Source organism: Plasmodium berghei (genome assembly GCF_900002375.2).
Source record: "Plasmodium berghei ANKA genome assembly, chromosome: 8".
In the NCBI taxonomy this organism is placed as follows: domain Eukaryota; phylum Apicomplexa; class Aconoidasida; order Haemosporida; family Plasmodiidae; genus Plasmodium; species Plasmodium berghei.
Window position 1 is genome coordinate 523,488 of NC_036166.2, and position 20,615 is coordinate 544,102.

General features: G+C 22.9%; 6 protein-coding genes across 6 annotated transcripts; 4 read left to right on the forward strand and 2 right to left on the reverse strand.

The window, feature by feature from the left end:
• Positions 1-330: 330 nt before the first annotated feature.
• On the reverse strand, positions 331-3,363 carry PBANKA_0811600 (selenide water dikinase, putative; the record flags this gene model as incomplete). The annotated part of the gene is made up of 1 exon (XM_034564273.1): positions 331-3,363. The coding sequence occupies one exon, from the start codon at positions 3,361-3,363 to the stop codon at positions 331-333; it is 3,033 nt and encodes a 1,010-aa protein (XP_034421087.1).
• Positions 3,364-5,902: 2,539 nt separating this feature from the next.
• PBANKA_0811700 (SNARE protein, putative) lies at positions 5,903-7,481 on the forward strand (the record flags this gene model as incomplete). The annotated part of the gene is made up of 7 exons (XM_034564275.1): positions 5,903-5,979; positions 6,219-6,288; positions 6,407-6,519; positions 6,621-6,750; positions 6,903-6,959; positions 7,149-7,233; positions 7,414-7,481. The coding sequence occupies 7 exons, from the start codon at positions 5,903-5,905 to the stop codon at positions 7,479-7,481; spliced, it is 600 nt and encodes a 199-aa protein (XP_034421088.1).
• Positions 7,482-8,091: 610 nt separating this feature from the next.
• On the forward strand, positions 8,092-9,816 carry PBANKA_0811800 (actin-like protein, putative; the record flags this gene model as incomplete). The annotated part of the gene is made up of 1 exon (XM_034564276.1): positions 8,092-9,816. The coding sequence occupies one exon, from the start codon at positions 8,092-8,094 to the stop codon at positions 9,814-9,816; it is 1,725 nt and encodes a 574-aa protein (XP_034421089.1).
• A 780-nt stretch (positions 9,817-10,596) lies between these two features.
• PBANKA_0811900 (cytosolic Fe-S cluster assembly factor NBP35, putative) lies at positions 10,597-11,901 on the forward strand (the record flags this gene model as incomplete). Its single annotated transcript, XM_034564277.1, has 1 exon — positions 10,597-11,901. One exon carries the CDS (start codon positions 10,597-10,599, stop codon positions 11,899-11,901), a length of 1,305 nt encoding a protein of 434 aa, XP_034421090.1.
• A 382-nt stretch (positions 11,902-12,283) lies between these two features.
• On the reverse strand, positions 12,284-14,083 carry PBANKA_0812000 (DNA primase large subunit, putative; the record flags this gene model as incomplete). Its single annotated transcript, XM_034564278.1, has 2 exons — positions 12,284-12,323; positions 12,510-14,083. The coding sequence occupies 2 exons, from the start codon at positions 14,081-14,083 to the stop codon at positions 12,284-12,286; spliced, it is 1,614 nt and encodes a 537-aa protein (XP_034421091.1).
• Positions 14,084-16,050: 1,967 nt separating this feature from the next.
• On the forward strand, positions 16,051-18,698 carry PBANKA_0812100 (phosphatidylinositol N-acetylglucosaminyltransferase, putative; the record flags this gene model as incomplete). The annotated part of the gene is made up of 13 exons (XM_034564279.1): positions 16,051-16,134; positions 16,275-16,368; positions 16,514-16,637; positions 16,735-16,811; positions 16,916-16,965; positions 17,103-17,175; positions 17,299-17,347; positions 17,486-17,582; positions 17,677-17,705; positions 17,831-17,870; positions 18,001-18,110; positions 18,415-18,474; positions 18,638-18,698. 13 exons carry the CDS (start codon positions 16,051-16,053, stop codon positions 18,696-18,698), a joined length of 948 nt encoding a protein of 315 aa, XP_034421092.1.
• Between the last annotated feature and the right edge of the window lie 1,917 nt (positions 18,699-20,615).

The following is a 20,615-nucleotide window of genomic DNA, read 5'->3' on the forward strand; positions in this document are numbered from 1 at the left end:
TTGTGGCGGTATTTTAGTTATATAGCATTCTACTGTATATATTTAGTTAATTCATATAGTTAACACTATTTAATTATTCGTAATTTCAGTTATATATAATAAAACAAAAGAACGCTTATGCATTGCATAATATGCGTGCGCGTATTTATTATTACATTTTTATGTTATATTGTTTTGATGTTATTATTTTTTCACAAAGTGCTTTTTTCATATATGGATTCACAAGCTTATACACATAAAATAAATGATTTAAAAACTTAATAAATCAAAAAAGTATATATATGCACATGCATATATACATATAAGAAAAATGTAAAATTAAAAAATTGCTCAGCATTCTATATATATAGAATTTTCAGTATTAATATAATCGCTTAATTTTATTTGGTTTATGGATAAATTTTGATACTTATCATATTTCAAATTTATTATTTCTCCAATAATTGATGAATTTTGATATCCCATATTTTTTAAATCTGATAAAATAGTATTGGCATGTTCTCTTTCTACAATTGCCATTAAACCTCCACTTGTTTGAGGATCAAATAAAATTCCATACTTATCATTTAATATAGCTTCATCTAAATTTATAATATTATTACATAAATAATGATTTTTTTTATACATAGATGAATATATATTATTTTTTATGCATTCTTGTACTCCCTCTGCAATGTTAATTTTATCCAGATTGATTTTTGCGCCAATAAAATTTATATTATATTTTCTATTATCTAACCCATTACATTTACTATCATTACTTTTGGGGGTTATTTCATTATTTGATATATTATTACTTACATATTTTATATAATATTCTCTTCTTGAGCATTTAATCATTTCGTTTAAATGCCCTAATATTCCAAAGCCAGTAACATCTGTACATGCCTTTGCATTATTTTTTAAAAAATATAAGCCGCTTTTTCTATTTGATATTAGCATTTCATCAAGGCAATTATAAATCCATCTAGCTTTTGCTTTTTTAGATATATGCGCAGCCATAATGAATCCAAATCCAAACACTTTTGTTGTGATTATTACATCCCCTTGTTTTACCTCTATACTTCCTTTGGGCAAAAAGTGATATGCTTCATTCAATTCATTCACTTTATTAATAGAAGTTTTTCGTTCCATAAAATTGTTCCCAACTTGGTTTGTCTTATCTAATACAATCTCGATGTTATTATGTGATTTCCTAGTTTCTTCTTTATCTTTATCTTTATCTTTATCATTTTTTTTTTTTTTTTTTATCTTCCCTGTTACAGCTAGTCCAACATAATTTTCAGTCCCTGCACAAGTATGACCCCCACTTAAGACACATTTTTCTTCTTTTAATTTTTGACAACAGCCAGTTAATATATTTTCTAATCTTTGTTGTAATTTTTTTTCAATATTATCCTTTATTATTAATACACATAAAGCACATATACCTGTTCCTCCCATGCTATAAATATCAGATAAACAATGAATAGCAATTACTTCTCCTAATATATATTCATCATCAATAAATGATTTAAAAAAATCTATTGTCTGAACAAGTGCAGGACTTTCTTCACTCCTTTTTGATTTGCTATGAACAAATATACAGCAATCATCACATCCTTCTACACCCAAATATACATTAGGTGATGTATATATATTTAACGATTTTAAAGAGTTTGATAAAACATTTGATGGCACTTTTGATCCACATCCTCCACATGTATTTCTATTTATTATTTTATCTATACTTTCTTTTATGTATAAATCAATTTTTTCACTTTTTTCTATATTACTTATTTGCTTATTTTCGATTTTGGAATTTTTTACAATTATTGTCCACTTACCATATTTATCTTTAGGGGAATTATTTTCATTTGGATCATCTTCTACTTTGTTTGAAATTTGATAGGTCGTATTTTTCCTTACTATTAACCTTTTTTCATATTCTTTTTTATAAAAATCGTAAATGTATTCAGGCAAATCATTATTCGTTTTGCTCTTCAAATTTTTATTTATATCACTACAACTGTTTTTATCCTTTTCTTCATATGCATCTAGAACATTGGAAATTGAACTCCTTTGGTTATCACAGGATGATTTCTCTCTTTTGAGACTTTTATTTTTATCGTTTTCTTGCCTGTTTACTTCTTCTATACTAATGTACTCAATTTTAAACACACTATTATAAATGTTTAAATATATAGTTCGGCAAACTGTATAATCATTATAATTATTTATTTGATTTAAAAAATATATATTATTGTCGTTTTTATATTGGCAAAACGTGTTAATAGTATCACTATTTAATATATTATATTTTGAATTATAAAAATAAGACGGATATCTTATGTTTGTTACATTTATGCATTCATTATAATTATACGATACTATTCCGTTTTTATTACAAACACATTTTATTACATAATTATTGTCAATTTTATTGATGCTTTCAATGGAACGTATAATTGCATAATTTTCACAAAAATCAATTTTTGCTTTTTTATCATTTATATATGTATCTGATTCTAAATAAATATATTTTATTTTTACATATGATGCTATTTCTTTTATATTTTCAAGAATTGATAGATATATAATTTTCCCTAAATCATTGTTATCGCTTAATAACAAAAGTGAAATACAATTATCACTTTCGCTTTTTTGATTTATTTGCACATTTTTTATTTCAGATGATAATACGCTTCCTTGCCCAATATCATTAGTCTTGTCAATAGGAATTGCATCCCCATTTTCAGTATCAAAATTAAATCCAGAAACAACCTTATCATACATCAAAAAAATATCTTCTACATATTTATCATTATATGAGAAAAAATTGTAAAATTTTTTAATTGTTATATGCTCAGTAAAATATGATTTCCATTTATAATAGTTGTTTATAAAATTGCTATTATTTTTTTTCGACGCTTGAATTAAGGACAAATATATAATGTGTATATAGTAAAAAAATAAATTTATATTTTTATAAGGATATATATTCATATTAGACAAATCCTTATTTAATAAATACGAGCTTTTATAATCAAAATCACATAATAAATAATCATAGTTTAAATTATTTCGATCAGAATAGAAATGAATAGTTTTATTTATTGAATCTATGTGATCAATTTTTTCGTTAATAAATAATATATTTCTTTCTTTGCAATATTTATATAAATCAACATAACTTTCTTTACATGCATTTATATTTTGGACATCCTTATTTAAAAATATAAAACTATCCTTCGAAATTAATATTATATTTACGCCTTTTAATTCCCTACTCTCTAAAAAAATTTCGATAAACCCTTTACTTCGAACCCCAAATCCAATTATAACAATATCAACAACTGGATCTATTTTTTTGCATATCCACATTGTGTATATTCTAGTTAAAGTATTAATTTTGCTTTGGTATACTATTACTATGTATGAATTATTTTGACTAAATTTTCTTCAACTAATATCTATTATTTATTTTTATTTTAGGTTTTATTTTTTTTAACATGTTTCCAAAATAAATAAATGTCAATTATCGGAAAATATGTATTGAAAAAATTGAATACTAAATTGCAGAATGTAAAAATAAATGCAAAATCTCAAAAAATGAAATGACAAAATTAAGTATTTTTTTAAGAGCATGCTTTGAGAAAACGGGAAAATAGATAAATAGTTAAAACGCCTTTTTATTGTGTTTTAATTTTATTTATAACTACTTTTTAACACGTTTTTTTCAATGCATTTCGATACCGTCATGTATAGGAAGATACATCAAATTCATGTAGAATAAAATATGACAATATACTATGTTTTGCTCGTGAAATTGCTTATATAGGCATACAATTTTTTTTTTTAATTTCCACTACTTCCTCATATAAGTATATCACGTACCTTTTATTATTAAATAGTAATAATTTGGGTAATATATTAATAGAAAGATTAATTCGAAGAAGAAAAAATATATAATATAAAATGTAAAAATCTGTTTATGTGTATATTAATAAGAAAAGTTATTTATATAAAATTATGTATATATTTATTATAAGAAATGTATATTCTCATTTTTCACCACATATGAATAATATACACATATATAACACATTTGTTTAGCATTGCTTATCTATTATAAGATTTTAACGCCATAGAAAAAGATATCTTTTATATTGTTTTAACAATTATCTTTTATTTTTGAATTACATTTTTGTGATAATATATAGAAATATTTTATTTTTTCCACTTATGCACTTAATAAAACTTGAACTCAAATATTTTAATCTATTTTAGATGATAACTGTTGAAATATTTATCACCATGAAAAAATAGAAAGTAATATATTAGTATATGCCCAGAATGTGGACCATATGACAAATGAACTATAACCCAAATATTGAGATAAAAAAGTTATGAATAAAAATAAAAATGGTGAACAAAATAAAGTGAACAGCAAAAAAAAACTATAAACTCTCAAATACGAATAAATATACAAAGAGAAAAAAGACGAAAAAACAATTCAGACATAATTTGATCAATACTATATTATATATATATATTCCTTTATTTTCATATATATTGGAAAATATAATGATGTTTTGTGAGTATTTGGACAGAATAAATGAACAAATATAGTAAATCATTAATATATTTTTTCTTTTTATTAAAAAAATATATAAGATAAATATATATTGGATAGCATAACAAAATATCCATACACCATACTATACGTAAAAAATAAATGGTAAAATAAATTATTTACAAATTAAAAAATTAAAATTTTAAAACGTTTCCAGGTATATTAAAATGGGTAAATATGATAAGGAAATATATAGGAAAAAAAATTAACAAAATTTTTAAAAATAATATTTGATAAAAATATTTTATATGATTGTTATATGATTGTTATATGAGTATATTTCACTTTTCTGCGCTTCTTCGGACGTTACCTACGCGTACACATATATTAAAAAAAATGATAAAATTTGTATAAAATAAAAACTCTGCAATATTAAATTATGTTATTTAACATAAAATGATATCGTTGAAAAAATATAATTAATTAAAAGAAACAAAATGATTAATTATATATTATATATACATATGCATAATAAAAAAAAATAATAAAATAAATATCATAAATAAAGGATTCACAGCGAATGTACATTTATTCTGATATTTTCTCAATATATTTTTAAAAATTGTTTCATGAATCTTCTATTTTTGAAGTCGATCAAGCATATTCGTTTTGTTATACTACACAGAATTATCGTTTCCACAATTTCTGCAACTCTTATTATTATTATTGTATTTTTTCAAGTGCAATACATATGCTTGTGATTATGCATATACGCAGTATGTTTTTAATATAATTTTCATTTATTTAATCTATTGGTAAAGCATGGCGGTAACTTTTTTTCGTGTTTCTTTCTTATAGAAAATTAAAAATAAATATAAGATTCTGTCTTTATCTTAAATTGCACTATACCAAATAATATATTTCAGTATATTCCCTATTTTATTTTGTTTTTCCGAGTTGCTCACATATACAATATATGCATATATATATACATTTTTAATTTTCAACAGTTACACTAATTTCATTTTTTTTTTTGTTCTATAGCATTTTAGTGTTCCGTTAATGCTGCTATAATACTAATTTTGATTCATCAATTTTATATATATAGTCACATACCAATCATTAATTTAAGCTTGAAATATATATTACAATTGCGTGGGGCATGTTTCTACATTTCTCACTTCCCTCACTTAGTTTTCTGCATATACACGACATGCATCAAATTCGTTAATATTCAATTGGATATTTGTACATCAAAATTAAAATACATAAAAAATATCATAATATTTCTTTTATAAATTTTTTTTTTTCGGAGTTTGTTAATTTTTTATATTTTATGAAATAAAGATGAATTTATTAGCAATTATTTTAACCAGACACGGAGATGACACTACATTCCTTTGTACAGCAACAGATTTAAATAAGTAAAAAAATAATAATATTTATACTTCTATAATAATATTGTATTTTTGTTGTTTTTTTAGTTAATCATCACTGAAACGCATTATTCATGCACTCCTTTGCAATCTATGCATAAGTGTTTAAATTTATTTCTTATACGAAATAACACAGCACACATACGCGTATGCTTGAGCTCTGAAATATGTATTAATGTGCATATATATATATGAGTGTACATATTTATTTAATTCCCCTTTTTTAGCTATTCTTTTATTAAAAAAAAGGCATTTAAAGAAGCTGCATTTTTTGTTGCTAGAACAATTCCTCCAAGGGTTAGTATATATAAGCTTATTTATTACTACTATAATTAGTTCATATCTTAATGTAGTGTATATAATATGCGCATACATATATCTTATGTATTTTATTATATTTTTTTAACATAATAAGATCGAATATGATGTAAAGGAAATTATAACTCATGAAAACAATATTGTTTTTGCATTTAAATACTCCGATAATATTTGCCCAGTGGTAATAGCAACTGATGATTATCCTGAGAGGTATTTTTTAATTTTTTATAAAAAAATGATCATTATTCGCTTTTTATTCTACATGTTATACATTTGTTTACTTATTTTTTATTTATCTTTACTCAAATTAGAATAGCATTTTATATGATTAACGAAATATACATGGACTTTATACGCTCAATACCTAAAAACATATGGATTGAAGTGAAAGAAGACAATAAAATATCATTTAATTTAAATCATTATTTATCAAAATATAAAGTATGTATTTTTTGAGAGTGAGAACAATTTCTAGACAATATGCCCAACTTCTTTGCGAAGAAGTATTGATGTTAAATGGTGTCTATATGTTTGTATTATTGTTGTGTGTAAATATGAATTTATTAATTTCTCAAATATTTTGAATTTTTTAGGACCCTTTAGCATGCGATGCGATAACTCAAACAAATATGAAAATAAGCGAGAATGTTGTAAGTTAAAAAAAAATATATAATAGTTACAAAATATGGCAGGCATGTATATGTATGTATGCTTTTAGTTAATGTCATATATAAAGAGAAACGTGAAAAATAAATTTTCTTTATAATTTTTATTATTAAGATTGGATATATTACAAATTTTGTATTTTTATATATCACTATTTTTTTTAATTATTAAAGGGAAAAGTCAGGGTAACTATGGACGCGCTTATTAGGAATAGAGAAAATTTAGACGTACTTGTTGACAAGAGCAAGGATCTTTCGAGTATTTCTACTTTACATAAATTTAATAATTTATATAATTGTTTATAAACGATTAGTTTATGTTCATTTTAATGAATGAATATATACCATATATAGTATGTAATTTAATTGTTTTACTTTTATAACTATGTGTCTATGCTTTTCTATCATGCTTTGTTCTCATTTTATTTATTTTTTATAGGTACAACAAAACAATTATTTAAACAAAGCAAAAAACTTAAAAGGAAACAATGCTGTCAGTTTATGTGATATTTCCCTTATCATACTTGATTTTTATTAATATAATTCGATTGTGTATTTTTATTTTATTTTTTTTTTATCACACAATTAGGTTTTTATTAATTTTTTAAAATTTTAATTAAAAATAGCGCTTACATTAATTATAATATTTGAAGTAGAAATAATAATGTGCATATTATATATATCTCTTTCCGTTTTCATTACTACTTTTTTGTTATAACATTTTTTTAATGTATATATAATGGATGAATTATTATTTTAAACCATATACTTCTCAATAAAAAAAATATAAAAAAATAAAAAGACATAAAAATAGATAATGTATTAAGGTAACATATCTTAAAATAAAGGCACGAAAAGTGCTGAACTTAGTAAAATATAGAAATAATTTATAAAAAAAATTCCTACGAAATGAATTATACGTAATCATATATAAAAAAATAATGTATATATTCAGGAGCATATAATAACAAAGTAATTTCATCAAAGAAAGAAAAGAATTCCAAGTCGTTTATTCGTGATATATTTATGCATATGAATATGTGTTAATGCTGAATATCCTATTAGACACTTTATATATGAACCCTCCAAAAAGGAAGTATAATAAATGTAAAATAAAATGAGCATGAATAAAAAGGACGAAATACCCACACTATATAGCCCAATAGAAAAAAACTTGTATGGGAAATTAAATAACCCTATAGAGCCATATATATATTTAGAGCATTCTTTACCTTCTAGTGAAAAAAAGAAAAAATTAAATCGTAGAATAAGTTTTAGTAGTTTTTCTAATACTACTTGTAGTGATATATTAAAGCTAAATAATTATTTAGATATAAAAAATAATATATTACTATTATCATTGAACAATTATTCCTTTAAAGTGGGGTTAGTAAATAAATATGATTATACATTACAAAGTTTAAGATTACCTCAAATGGAAATAATCGAAACATGGAGAGAATTAGGATATATGTATCCTCCATATAAAAATTATGATATTTTAGAAGAATGTATTTATCATTGTTTTAGTAATATATATAAAATGGATTTAAAAGATCAAGATTTATTTATCCCCCTTTCTAGTAAAAATAATATGAAGGATTTTTCTGCTATTGGTGATATTTTATTTAATTCATTTCAGGTGAAAAATATTGCATTTAAAGAACCTTCATTTGTATCCTCTTTAATTATATTAGAAGAATTAAAAAAAAAAAAATCAGGAATACAAATTTATAGAGAAGAGACAAATAAAGAATGTGAATTTATATACTATAACGATAATAGTAACAATCATGATGTATATGACGAAAACCAATATGATCAAATATTCAACAAGGATGACATAGATAACGAAGAAGAGGCAAGCCATATTGAAAATAGTTCATGCAATTTAGATTCCGCTGAAAATCAGAATAGTAAGAAACTGAAACAAATGTCTAATGAACAAAATAAAAAAATTTCTCAAAAAGACGACATAAAAAATAATGGAAAAGAAAAGAATTCAAATGAATCCTTGATAAAACTGAGAGAATTAGATATTTTTAATTTTACAGCTCTTCTTGTAAATATTGGAAGCACAAAAACAACATGTACACCCGTTATTAATGGAATTCCATTACCCGACTTAACTAGCATATATTACATAGGAGGATACGATATAGATAATCAAATTTATGATGAAATGAAAAAAAACGAAATGCATCAAAAAGAAATTTCAATGAATATAGCAAAAATTGCAAAAGAAAAAAGAGTGTTTACTCCCCAAAATAAAGATGAATCTGAATATTTATCTATACTTTATAATAAAAATCCTAAAAATTATTTTATAAATTCATATGAATTATATTTTAACAAAATATTTGCATCCGCTGTAAATTCAACAGAAATTTTTTTTTCACAATATTATTTAGATAATTATTTAAAAACGGACTCATATAATAATTTGCATAAATATGACATTAATTTTAATCCAATTTTTACACAAGCAACTTTACCTTTAGCTATTTATAATACCATACAAAAATGCCCTATCGATTTCAGAAAAGAATTATTTAATAATATTTATCTTACAGGTGGTTCGAGTATTATACCTGGATTTAGACAAAGACTAGAAAATGAGTTGTACGAATTTATTAATAGTAAAGAATTTTACAATAAAACAGTAATTAATGTCCATGCTTTGAAAAGGAAGCTTTTACAAAAATATTCTATATATGTTGGATCGCACTATTTTTTAGAATTTTTTGATTATTATAAATATAATATAAGTAAACAAGATTACGAGGAATATGGGGAAAGTATCCTCGAAAAATTGAGCTTACAAGGAAAGTTATTGTATTAATTTTTTTTTTGCATATAAGAAGTAAACTCAATTGAATTAAACTATAATTTTTTATTGCCACTATTTTGCATATTCATACAAAGATGTAACTATGAGTTTTATTTTCGAAAATCCATAAAATATTCTTCCAAATGCTTATATTAAATTTTATAGTTATCCATTTTTATAAATAAATTCTCAATGTAAATATAATTCCAAATAAAACGTTTATAAGCGAATGTGCTATTGTTTATACACAATTTCTTTATTATATATACATGCTGATAATTATTAAATGGCAATATAGGAAATGGTGTTAATTTTGGGGGGCGACGATTTGTGGTATTTTTTTCATTGCAATTTTTTTTTGAAAAAAACGAATGCCTACTATCATAGTAAAGACGCCAATTAATTTATTGATAATAAATTTTTTTAATAATATGATTTAGTAAAAATTGGTGTTAAAATGCATAATTCTTTTTGAGCATTTACTTTTGGTAATTTTATTATTTTGAAACAAATATAATAAGATGAAAGTATGTGATATATTTATATGAATTATTGTTTTTTTTTTTACTATATATTATTAATATAATTAAATTTAATTTATTTAATTTTTTCATAAGTTCATTTTCTTTTCTGATCAATTTATGAGTAAATATTTATAGATATTATTTTGTTTAAGAATAAAATAACCATCCCCTGCTAAAAAACGTATTTGTGCATTTTTTTTTATATAAAACTAGCATTAAAATAAAATAATATGTCATTAAATATGTAAGATTGTATATACATTCATAAATGAGTTCACGCAATAAAAACAACGGTCTTATTATCCCCTTTTTGATTGGGACATTAGCAAGTTTTGCAGTAAATTATTATTTTTATAATAGAGAAACTGTAGACGAATTTATAAAACAACATGCTGATAAAATATTATCAAAATTTAAAAAATATTACAATAGAAAACAATGTGAAGATGATAATATTCCCAACGATTGCCCAGGTATAGATAGTGAACATGCTGGAAAGTCCAAAGCATGTGATGGTTGTCCAAATAGAAAAATTTGCAATGACCCAGAATTAAAAAAACAAAAAGAGAATGAAAAAAATCAAATTTTTAATGAAATTCAAGAAAATTTAAAAAATGTTAAATATAAAATACTTATTTTATCGGGGAAAGGTGGCGTAGGTAAATCAACAATTGCATCCCAATTAGCTTTTGCATTATCACATTTAAATTATGATGTTGGCTTATTAGATATTGACATATGTGGTCCATCTATACCCGTTCTAACAAAAACAATTGACAACGATGTAAATTATAGTATAAATGGCTGGATACCAATTTACAAAAATAATTTATCTATTATGTCTGTTGGATATTTATTACCGAATTTTGATGATCCAGTAATATGGAGAGGTCCCAAAAAAAATGGATTAATTAAACAATTCTTATGTGATGTATATTGGAAAAATTTAGACTTTTTAATTATTGATACACCACCTGGAACAAGTGATGAGCATTTAACTATATGTTCATATTTGAAGGATAATTTAGATGGATGTTTAATTGTTACAACACCTCATATTTTGTCAATATATGATGTTAAAAAAGAAATAGAATTTTGTAAAAAAACTAATATTCCTATATTAGGCGTTATTGAAAATATGTTTCAATCAATATTCGTATCAAATTATACTGTTCAAAATATGTGCTCTGATATGAATGTAGATTATGCTGGAAAAGTTACTTTTGATCAAAATCTCATTGATGCTTGTCAACAAGGAGTAGGATGTTGTGACATAAATAAAAATAGTACATCATCTAAAGAGATTTTCTCAATATGCAAATTTTTAGCTCAAAAATTATACACAAAACATTCATACCAAATATACCATATTGAAGATCAACAACTAACTACTGATAAAAATTTTATTAATAATATTGACCCAAATGATAAAAACAATTTGGTTCAGGAAAAAAGTGAGAATAATCAATTGGACGAAACACAAAATATAATGACAGAAAATGAAAATCTATCCAAAGGTCAAGTACTCGAAAAAATTATACGTGATATTGTTTCAATCGTTGATGAAAAATAAGTGGAATGTAAGCGTGTTATGCTATAACACGAGATATTACATTATATTTTATTATACTATATTCGTTTTCGTTATTTTTTTTTAAATTGCATTATATTTTGAAAAATAATGCTAATTATATTAATTTAGTATATTGTTTATAAAAAATTGCCACTTTATAGTATTTTTTTGTACAAAAAAGTTTTAATTATAAACCATTTTTTAATATATTGAGACATGAAAAAAAAATAGAGATTTAGGTGGCTCATACATGTCATCATGTGTGCGCACAAATGATGATCTTATAATGGAATAAGTGTTTTTGTACTTGAAATTTTGAATATATCTCGATTTGTGAAAATTAGAATATTTCTACTCCCACAAGTAAAACATATAGAGAATTTTATTTTTTGGGTACTTGCGCCATTTTTGATTTGTAATACCTAAAAAAAGGGGAAAATGAATATTAATAATAGAGGTTCATGATAATGATAATATAAAAATTGGAACGTATATACATGGAAAAATAAAAAGATATACCCCACTGTTTATTATATATAAATAAATAGCTAAGAATTTAAATTAAAAAAAAATATTAAAGTTTGGCATATTTTTTGTTTTTTTCTTACTTTCTACTTTCGACATAGAATGAATTTGGGTGATTTCCTACCCCGTCTCCAGGAGAGTTTGGGTGAGTTTCCGTAAAAAATTTAACACAAGCTAATTGATATTCGTTATTTTTTTTAAATGGCATTATAGCTTTAATTTGATCATCATTTAATCCAAAGAAAAAAAGGAGACTTTTTAAATGATGCTCATCAAAATTTTTAAAAGGGCAACCATGTGTGTCCCCACTGGATGGAATAGGAAAATTATTAATTATTTTTGAACAGTTATATGGAGTAAAATCTGTTTTTTTTCCTTCTTTACCATACATATAACGTATAGTATATCTATGCTCTTTATCAAATTTATCTGGTTGCATCCATATTGATCTATTAGTTTGAATATTTTCGTCAAGTGTCATTCCTGCTCCTTTAAGAAATAGCCATAATTGCTGTCTTCCCCAATGCTTTAAATGTTTGTCTTTTATATAATTAACAAATATTCTTCGCATACATGGAGGAAAGGATTGTTTATATATGTTATACAAATTTTGTGGCATCAATCTTGTATCTTCTGTATGTTCATAATTTTGTCTAAAATCTTTTGCTACATAAGCTTTTGGTAATGCTGTCAAAAAGGCCGATATTCTACTATCATTTTGTGCATCTAAAAGCAGTTTTTCATTTTGTTCTAAATATTTAAAAGATTCTTGAATATTTATTTTAAATTGAGTAATTAATATTGCATCTAAGTATATATCTGGGACATATGCAACCCCTTTTTCAACACATACTTTATGATCTTTAACTAAAAAATATGCATCTGGAAAAAATGGAACTTTAAATAATTTTTCTATAGTATCTCTATTTTGAATAAACGCTGTATATTTATTCCATTTATCATTATTACTGATATAAGCCGCTGAAGGCTTTGGAATAAAATCATAATTTAAATTTTCCCGTTTTAATAAGTATATTAATCCTCTTTCGCTTTCACCTAAATTGTCTTGATTAAGAACGTTTATATTTTTTAGTTCATTTAATCTAAATGTAAACAATTTTAATTCTTGTTTTAAAAACCATTTCTGTTTTTCTTTATCCCTTGAAAATGCTATTCTTAATATATAATGAGATAATAAATCTGCCATTATAATATTTTCCATTTCTTCTTTACTATAGTTTTTCATAGATTGGATACCAAATTTATATTCATATATTTTTTGTCTAATTTGTTTATTTTTATTCTCCATCGAATTATTTTTATCTAGTTTTTTATAACCGTCGCCACTAGTATTATTACTATCATGGCTATCTTTCTCTTCTCCAATTGTATATGTGTCGAAAAATTGCAAGAGAGCTAACCGTTTTGCTCCGATTTCTTGAAAATTGCTTAAACTGCAATGACCAAATATAGGAGGATATTTATATAAACTTATAGGCATATTAAACGGATATATACAAGAATAATAATCAAAAAATGTTTTCTTCTTATCTTCATTTATTTCATAATTTTTAATTGTAATATTTTGGAGTTTCTTTTCATTTAGTTTTTCCTTGTTGGCTATCGAGCCGTTTATTGATCGTTTTCGTATTATCATTTTGTATTTTTCGAATTTTGTAATGTTCTTTATAGTGTGTTTTTCCCTTCGGATAGTTTTTGATATTTTAAATATACTTACGGTTAGTGCATCAAGTGATACTTTAAAGCTAAATATTCATATACACACATGGATATGCATTTATATGTGTATCTATTTTACAAAATTTGATATATACTATTATTGTAATGATTTTTTAAAGGAATATTTCTATGCTTCATCCTTTAAAGTATTAAAAGAGTAATGCTTTAAAATAAAAATAATTGAACATCTATCTAATTCAAAAAAATAAAAAATATACAATATGCTTGCTACACATTTTGATGGTTTTAGCACTTCTCTTAGTATTTTTATAACATAAAATGGAAAAATTAGAAAAAGTTTATTTATTTTAATAAAATTTTCATATAATTAACATTTTATGTCCAAACAAAAAATTTTATAACTTATATCTAAAATATGAGAAAAAAAAAAGTTATTGCAAAATGTTATGCTCCGAATAATTATAATATTCTTATTTCTCTTTCGCGCGTTTTTTATTGTAATATTAAAAAAAAAATTATAAATAAATGTGTTATTTTTTTCACACACGCATATTGATATTTAGCTATGTATTAATATATAATATTTGTAGTTAACAGTATTATTTCATATTACTTATAATCAAATTTAGCATTTACCTTTAAAAGTGTATAACCGTTTTTTAAGCATTCTTACCAGGTCTTTCTCATAAGCAGGAATGCGTTCTTTATATACCTCTTTAACATAAAATTATAGCTCTATATAATTTAAGTTTATCTTCAAAAAATATAAGGAAAGAAATATAATATGTTTTAAAAGTGAAAAGAGAAAATATTGGAAAATACAAATAAGAGAGTATTTATATATTTTATTAAGCTTTTCATTATTTTTATTTTACGGGCATGATTTTATAATATATCATAAAAATGCAATTTTTTTTTTTAAATGTCTATAAAGGCCTAATAAATTTTATTAATGAAACGTTTTGAGAATACTAATTTATTTAAAATAAGTTGAAAACAGAAAAAAAAATATATATTATAAAATCAATATATATATTATGTGTGTATGTGTGTTTATACCATTATTTATATTTATAAAACAATTTTTTAAGTGGCTTGTGTTTTATTTTTTGATTTTATTCCAATTAAAGAATAAAATGCATACTGTGGTTGTTTCAAAACAATTGTGATATATATCATTACAAATGGAAAAAAGGACGAAAAAAAATTAAAGGAGTACCCAAAACTATTGTCACTAGTTTTTTCGTAGTATATTTTTTTATATTTATGAATGTATAATCATATATATATCATAAGTACGTATACACACTTGTATCTATACACTTATACAACAAATCTGCACAATATTAAACAAAAGCGAATGGGATAATCGCCTAGAATTACTAATATCATGTATGCTTATCTCTTAATATGAATAAACTATTCCCAAATGATTGCCACTCTTCATTAATATTCCCTTCATATTTATTGTTTTAAATTTTATATAACTTTTAACACACACAAAGGATAAAATTGTGTAAAATTCAATCCAAGAAATCTAACACAATTACATACATAATAATAATAATATGTAACAAGTGTAATAATTGGAACATACGCATACAGAATATATATAATAATATTTTTTTTCATTTTCAAGTGTACATAATAAAAACGAATAATTCACACAATATTTCTGTTCATGTATATGTATATTTACGTGAAATTAAAAATTGTTATTATATTTATATTTTTTTCTCACTAAATATTTATTATCCAACTTAGTTAAATGTTAATTTCATATTAGTTTTCCGCTAGCCTTTTAACGCTTTCAAAAGTTCAAGATTTGATATTCAATATACCCCCAATATACGTACATTAGTATATTACTAATTATATGAAGCGCAGCTATTATTATATAAAACAGGTTTATGTAATTTATGAATGAAACATAAAATGAATGAAAGTTCTAAAACAGAGGATATAAATAACTCTTCTCGTTTAAATAAACCAAATAAAAAAGAAAAAGTAGGGAAAACGATTTAAAAGAACATGATAAATTAATAGTAAAACATATTATTATCTCCAGTTAATATATTCGTGCTTATCCACTTAGTATATGTATATAATTTATATATGTATGTGAATATTTTTTATTTTTTGTGAAGAAAATAAAAAAATGGAGAAAAATATTATATGAAGACCAGGAATATGAAGACAATTATGTACATAAGGATTTCCTAAGTCATCTTCTAACAATTTGTAAATAAGACAATAAAAAATAAAAGAATCAACAATGAAAATAATAATGAATAACGCATTTTGAATTATGAGATTTATATATGTATGTATATCATATTAATAACCCCTTATTTAGTATTGCTATTCTTTTATCGTTTTTTATTAGCTCGAACAGAATACAAATATTCAAATATTGTGCATAGCATGTTATGCATAAACCATCAAATTATGATTGTACTTTTTCACCTACTAGCCTATTATTCCATAAATAATAACAATATATCACATAGGTATAATTTTTTCAAACAAATTTCGTGTATATAGAAAATAAAATGATACAACATAATAATGAAACTTTTTATTCTTTTTATTTTTTTTACATAATAGAGTTCTATACACAATTAATATAATTATTATAATATTAAAGGAAGTGTTAATTTATGATATACATAAATCTTTTAATGGTACCCCTCAAAAAGGGAAAACAACGCAACCACACCATAATAATATCACGAACCTTAATTATTTATTTTCTAAAAAACAAAAATATATTCCATTATTTTTATAGATTCCTTTAAAAATATATTAGACACCATAATTATTATTGGAATTATATGGGTGAATATACATATATAATATTTTTGCAGTACCTATATGACTATATTTACGCTTTATATATTAATATTGTGTAAATATTAATATATATGTGCACATCAATTCATATTTTATATATTATATCCTTATCGTTTTAAAAGATATTGTCTCCAGTTATGATTAGTTTAACCCAAACTCACAGCGATGACACTGTTTACCTTGTATCTTTATGCAGTAAAAATCATTATATTATTCCAATCGATATTGTGCTTATTTTTTAAATGATTAATATGATAGACATATAAATATACCCATACCCGCGCTCATATATATATTTTTCTTATGTAAATTTGTTAGTACTCCTACCAATCCACTTTATGTTTCATAAATATGGCTTCATATATGAGTAAGCATTTTGTGATATTACATATTTTAACTGGCTACTAATTTTTAAGAAACATTGGAAGGCGCTCTTATTTAAGTGTATATATACATATTTTTATTACTTATTTAAATATTTTTCCTTTTTTATTCCAAAACATAGAAAAAATGAAAATATAGATATATTTGATTCAACTTCCTTAAGCTGTGTTGTTGTCGAAAGTGTAATTTTAGGATCTCGTTTACCCTCAATACCCCAGGTACAGTTTTCATATTATATATATCACTATTTCATGTTTACATATTATATTATTTCATTAATATAATATTATATTTTTAAAATTCTTAATTTAGGTTTTTTCCTTCCTGCTTTGCTCTTCAATGTAAATTTCCCCCCAAATACATTAATCTAATGACACACACTATATATTGTATGGATTATGACAATATTTTAAAAAATATATAGAAAAATAAAGATTATATATTTTTTTAAATTCTGTATATTCAGACTTTTTTTTTACACTCCATTCATAGTTCAGACAATAGTTGTGAGTAATTGAAAAGAATAAGAATTTAAAAAATAAATTAAATAATATAATTATAGTAAGAAAAAACATAAATTATAAATACGAAACCAAATTACATTTATGCTTTTATATTTTCCACCCCTTTAAACAGTTAAAGAATATTAATTATTATAACTATGTCCTATTCCCAATTATTTTTATAATTCTATCCATATGTATAAGAAGTATATCAGTTCCCTTATTCTATGTTAATTTATTTGGGTAAGTTTTATATACAATATGTTAATACCTTTAAATAATTTAATTTTATAAGTGTTTTATTCACATATTATTATGGCTGTATTTTCTTGACCATTCGTTCATTTATTTAAGTATATATATCACACATCTTTATATGATCAAATATAATGAACTGTAACCTTCAGCACACACTAGTATATATAAATACTTTTTATATGCAACTAGTATGGTATCTACACCCTTTTCATATGCCAACTCCAAAATATATCATAAGTTTCAAACATATTTTAATAATAATAATATCCAATTTATTTTTTCTCTTTAGGCACGTCTTCATCCTATTTGTTATCCCTGCCTTTTTTGTAAACAAGCATAATTCGAAAACGTAAGGAAAACAAAAGGCAAAAAGAAAAAATACAAGCAAACATCATTTGAAATAACTTCAGTTAATTTCATATATAAATCCATGAATATATTTGTATGTACATGTTTATTATTATTATTTTGCCGTTTCGTTTTAACACTTTTTATGGATTGATATTTTTTAGGGTACTAGAAGGGCCCTGGGATATATCTGGTGTTCCTTTTGTACAAAAGAACACGGATTAATAATAATTAAAATGCTATATTAAATTTTCCGACATTTGTTTTTTATGTTCTTTATCATTTTATTTTTTTTAATTTGATGCACATTTTTCGATTGCGTAAAACTATGAAAATTGCTACAAATGTTAAACTTGTGCAATTTAAATCTATTATTATTTTTTATTTGAATTATTATTTAATAAAACTTTCTTTGTAATTTATTTTTAATTTTTAAATGTGTTGTAAAAACGTAAATATTTAGGATCGTTATGATAGGGAATGTTCTATTGCTTTAATATAAAACAACGCAACAGAAAAAGATGAGCAATGTTCAGATTTTCGATATACATTAGTTTAAAGTATCTATATTTGTTAAACATTAAAGAAAGGAATACATATATGTATATTTATGTGCATGTTATATAAATGGTGTATATGTAAAAATATAGTTATAAATCTCATTCTGAAAAATAATTCACATTGAAACAAAAAAGAAAATTGCACTTCACCCAGCCAAAAAATTAATGTATTAAGAATAGCTAATAATTAACCAAATGGCTCCTTCTCTATACAAATGAAATTATTATTGATTTATATTTGTTGTTTCCTTTTTTTAGTTTTAATGGCCTTTTATATACATATACGTTATTTTATTAGAATTTTCGTAATAATTGCGCATCCTTTAAAAAAATTATAGTATTTAATGTTTATAACTTATTACATTTTCACTCATTTTTTGGTTACACTATAGTAATATACATATAAACGTATATACAACATCGATCTACCTAAAATATGATGCTAAAACCTTCATATAAAAACCTTTTTTATATAAAGTGAAATTTTTAGTAACTTCATGAGAGTTATAGAAGATAAAAATGAGAAATATTATATACGTATATAATTATATTTTGAGAAACACAATAAATACAAAATTGCATAATTATTTACTATATATATTTATGTGTGTGTGCATGGGCGTGTGCATGTAAATGTTCTTTCGAACATAGAATTATAAGTTTATATTTAATATTCGAATTGCTATTATAAATAAAATTGTTATTAATCAATATTTTTCATATTTATTTTTTAGGAGAATCGGAAAAAGTAATAAAAAAATAGAAAACATGTAAAAAAAAAAATTACAAAATAATTTCTTTCGTTTCTTTATAATATATAAAATAAATTGTGTTTTCAAAAAATATAATATTTTGCTTATTTTTATTAATTAATAACAGTAGAAAATATTAACCAAAATTACAATGCAACGATTAACCAATATATTTTTATATAATTTTTATGAAAAATGTGGGCGCATGTGTTAATTAGGATTGTAATGTATTATACGTTAAAGAAAATGCCAACATGAAGCTGCGAAAAATTAAACTTATAAATATTCACACAAGTATTCATATATATAATTGCACATTACATAAATAAACGCATAGAACGAGAAACAACATAAAATGTTGTTAAAAAAAAATATAAAAGTATTTTTATCGGATTAAAAAATAATGAATGCGTTTCTTAACAAAATCAGGGTTAATAAAAAAACAAAAATTAATGAACCGGTCTCAAAATTACCAAAATAAATTAAAAATTACTAAGTTGGAAAATTTCAAAATTATGTCATTCTTAGTTTCTTTTAATAATAGGTGATGCTTAATTAATTATTTAAAAAAAATATATATATGTATAAAATCGGAATTAAAGTAAATAATATGCAACATCATAGCATAGAACAAATCTGAACTTAAGACTTCAGTGTGTTATTGCTATAAATAATTATTTTTTTGAAAAGAATTGTAACCGTAAAATGGTTGTAAAAAAAGGAAAAATAAGTTAGTAATAATTTTTTTTATGAAAAAAAGGGGTATATATATTTGTAAAAAAATAAAAACGTACGTAAATAAACAAAGTAGAAAAAAATAAAAAAGAGAA